This window comes from Nestor notabilis, unplaced genomic scaffold (assembly GCF_000696875.1).
Source record: "Nestor notabilis isolate BGI_N333 unplaced genomic scaffold, ASM69687v1 scaffold16171, whole genome shotgun sequence".
NCBI lineage: Eukaryota > Metazoa > Chordata > Aves > Psittaciformes > Psittacidae > Nestor > Nestor notabilis.
Window position 1 is genome coordinate 35,090 of NW_009915464.1, and position 3,861 is coordinate 38,950.

General features: G+C 41.6%; 1 protein-coding gene across 1 annotated transcript in view; it reads left to right on the forward strand.

The window, feature by feature from the left end:
* The window catches only part of LPGAT1 (lysophosphatidylglycerol acyltransferase 1), a 58,497-nt gene that overhangs the window by 35,011 nt on the left and 19,625 nt on the right, over window positions 1-3,861 (forward strand). Inside the window, exon 4 of the mRNA XM_010024157.1 lies at window positions 934-1,207. Coding sequence (XP_010022459.1) covers window positions 934-1,207 — 274 coding nt within the window. The remainder of the gene's footprint in view (window positions 1-933; window positions 1,208-3,861) is intronic.

Genomic DNA, 3,861 nt, shown 5'->3' on the forward strand with positions numbered 1-3,861 from the left:
GCCCTCTTCCTTCCTCCTTCAAAAAAACCCCAACCAACCATTGAACAATGGAAAGTTTGTGGCAGTTGTGGTGATCTTTCAGAGAATTAAAATCATCTCTGCTGAGGAGAGCTCAAATTTTGGACTCCCGTGTCTTTTGAATGATTTGGGAAAATCACTTTGAAGCACTCAAAAGTGCTAATTGGTGTACATTAATTCCTGTGAAGATTTGGTAGCTTGCTCTTGCTGTCTGCAGAGATGGAAGAGAAAAGATTGTTGTTGAAGATACTGAAGATATTTCTGCAGTAATTAAGGACATATCTCACTGTCTTAAGTGAAGAAGCTGTGCTAATACCTCGAAGAGGAGACATGAACGAGTCACTTGAGCACCACAGATTTGGGTGAAACCTGTGGTTCTGCTGTGGTAACCCCTCTCAGGCCTGGTCTCCAGGTCTGTCTGATGTCTCTGCAATCCTAATACAGGCTGGGGGTGAGGGGAGAGGTGCATAGAAGATAGTGGAAGCAGAGATCCTGTTTGGCTTGCAGAAATGTCTGATGATAGATAGACCCCAGAACCACAGCTCGACCTCTAGACTGTGTTTGCAGAATTCAGTTTAGCAAATTCAACTTGAGACACAGTAACAACTAGGGAATTCTGTAAACACATCCTCCTCTTACTTGAAGTTCCCAGTTACAGTCTGGATGTCACTCTTGAAGAGAAGTCATCAAATCTGGAGCTTCATCCCCAGTTTCAGGAAGGTTTTTTCAGCCTCTCTGCAAAGTGGCATTAATTTGGCCACCAGTGGGTACTCTGAGGAGAATGTTGGTTTGTGTTGTCTTAGGGGCTTATTTGTATCTCTGACAAGAGAGGAATCTTAGGAATGTAATAATTATCTGGCTAATGTTCTCTCTCTTCAGCATTCATTTTATTTAGGTAATGTTTTATCCTTACAGGGAAGAGCACACCGTGACCAGCAGCTTGTGTTACTCAAGGAGCATCTAGAAAGATATTACAGGAGCCGCAATCGGAAATGGATTGTTTTATTTCCAGAGGGTGGCTTTCTTAGGAAAAGGAGAGAAACAAGCCAGGCATTTGCCAAGAAAAACAATTTGCCATTTCTTAAACATGTTACCCTGCCAAGACTTGGGGCCACACAAGTAATCCTGGAAACACTTGTAGCGCCACAAGAAAACGGAACTCCAGCAGGTGGAGATGCTGTGATAAGAGGTAAAGACCACTTCACTCATGGAGAAAAAGCAAATTGAATGCCCAAGATTGGAGTTATTGTGTTGCACTGGTCTCTTTTAATGTCAGAATGCATCCATAACGGATCATTGTTTTATATACATGTTTTCATATTTACTTTGAGCTCCTCCAGCTTTATTTTTTGATGTTGAGACAAAAAAGAAACCCATAGTTTTAATTTGATAGAGTCTACTGTGTGGCTGCATGAATGCTTGCCTTGGGGCACATGGTGAGTGAAGCAGATACTGGAATGAGCACCCAGAGTGAGCAAGAAGTGGGCTGCTCTTTGGAGCAAGATCAATGGTACGCACTGGTTTATGGAACTGGAGTAAAAGTATTTCTGGAATATGCAAACTATGTTCATATTTTTATTCCAAGCTTCAGAAGTTTCTTTGCATCTAGTACTCTCTATTCCTCCTCTTGAACTATTTTCTGTTGAGTTCTTCTCTTCTTCACAGATTTTGATGACAGTTGTCCTCTTTGTTGCTGGAGTTATTTGTTGCTGATGACTGGATTTGAAGGATGGTTTTGGCTGTCCTATGTTAAAAGAGTTATGAGGGAATAAGAATATTCCTGCAGCATTATTGTTCTGGGACACCTGGGCTGAAGGGGTGGGTATAGCTGGGATATAAATAATGTCTGTAGTTACAGGACTTGGTGCTTTTAGTCTCTTCATTTTTCTAATTAACTTCGTGGCACTTGAACTCAGGGTTAGATCTTACTTAACCTAGTTGTGGACTGTTACTTGTTATAGAAACAATGATTGACAGGCTGAGGTGGTTTCTTATTGATAGGTGGTGCTGAGATTTCCAGAGCCAGATGATGACAGTCATTTAGCAGTTTGAACCAAAGATTCATACTGATAAAGCCACATATGCAAATGGCTTTGGGTTTTTTCTGTTTAAGTTTCTGGGTTAGCAGGAACCCTCAGACACAAATTGCTTCCAGGTAATCTTGTCAACATAGGAAATGGATGGAGATGATGTTCTTGCAGGAGTGGGGGGAATCTTCTAAATAAGCTGAAAATGAAGCTGTGGAATGCATCAGCATATGTCCTTTCAGGCTACATTGAGAAAAGCAAGGCTGAAGGAAGTGCTTGTTGTCTTAGAAGATTTTAGGTTTAAAAGAGAGAAAAAGAATACCCCAGGCCTTGTTAAGAGTTAATTTTTTTAAGGAGAAAAGTTTGACCTGTTCCTGTTCTATTTCTTCCTGTCTCAAAGGCAAAAAGATGTGAAAAGTAAGAAGTTTCTTGATTAAATACAGGCTTTCTGGTTCTGGAGGGGACCAAAAGCACTCGTCACATACCAGCTTCATATTTTCATACTGTCTGCTGTCAACTTAGTTAAACATCACACCTGATGTTTTTGGAGTGACATGAGTCAGGCTCCAGAGAAGTGAGCATTTGACAGTGTTTGACCTAACTGGGTGCTAAATGAAAGAATTGTTTCACAGATCCACTGGAACCACCGCTGTCCATCTATTCAGAAGACAGCAGGAAAGATGAGTGGGCAAAAATAGGAGAGAAATGTGTGGGTTTAGCTGTCATTCTTTCAGACCAACATATGTGAAAACAAAAGGGATGAAGAAGAAGTGAAAGTAAACTTTATATAGTAGGGAAGAGTAATGCATTATTTGATAAATAATGAAGCTGAGGTATTTTAAGTCCTCCCAAACAGTTGGCACTTCAGAGGAGTTTGGAGCAATTGCACACTGAATAGAGGCATTCCAGAGCTTATTTTTGATCAATATTGCTCTAGTATGGTTTTTTAAGTCTGCTTTATTTTACCATGCAGCAACTTTTTGCCTGATAAGAGGTTGCCATTAGCTTGGTTAGAGCCATATTGAAATCTTATCTTACTGTTTTCAGATGCAGCACATTACCTCTAGTTCTGATGCTTATGCTAAGAGAAATTCAATTTTTCCTTTCTGCAGAGCTGGACACTGGACTTCATAATTGTTTGGGTTTATTTAAATCAGACTTTTTGATTCACTGGTATATGAGGAATGTGGGATGGCTTTTTTTTTTTGTTACCTCGGAAAAAGGGCTTCTTGTTTTGTTCCAGGTGATTTGTTACGGAGAGATCTTGGGATGATGAGTAAGATGTTCAGTCTGAGAGCTAATCTTTGGGGAAAAACATTAATTTTAAGGTCAGTGGTCCAGTTGATCACACAAGGACAAGTAGAGAACAAAGGATGAGTTACAAGAACACATTGCTATGCAGGGGAAGGCTACAGTCTCTTTTGGCTGCTATCAGAGTGATGGAAGTGTTCAGGAAACCACCCCTGAATACTAGTGAATGCTTGTAAATATTTTCTTTTCCAAGTGGAAGCTGTGGTCTTTAGGTCCATGCCTGGCGCGTGCATTCTTTTCCACTCTGGGTGCAATCTGGCAGTATCACAGAATCACAGATTCAACCAGGTTGTAAAAGACCATTAAGCTCACCAAGTCCAACCGTTCCCAGCGCTGCCAAGGCCACCACTGACCCCTGGCACTGAGGCCTCGTCTACACGGGCTGTGAACACTTGCAGGGACGGTGACTCCAGCCCTGCCCTGGGCAGCCTGTTCCAATGCCTGAGCACCCTCTGGGCAAGGAATTGTTCCTCAGCTCCAGCTAAACCTGCCCTGGGGCAGCTTG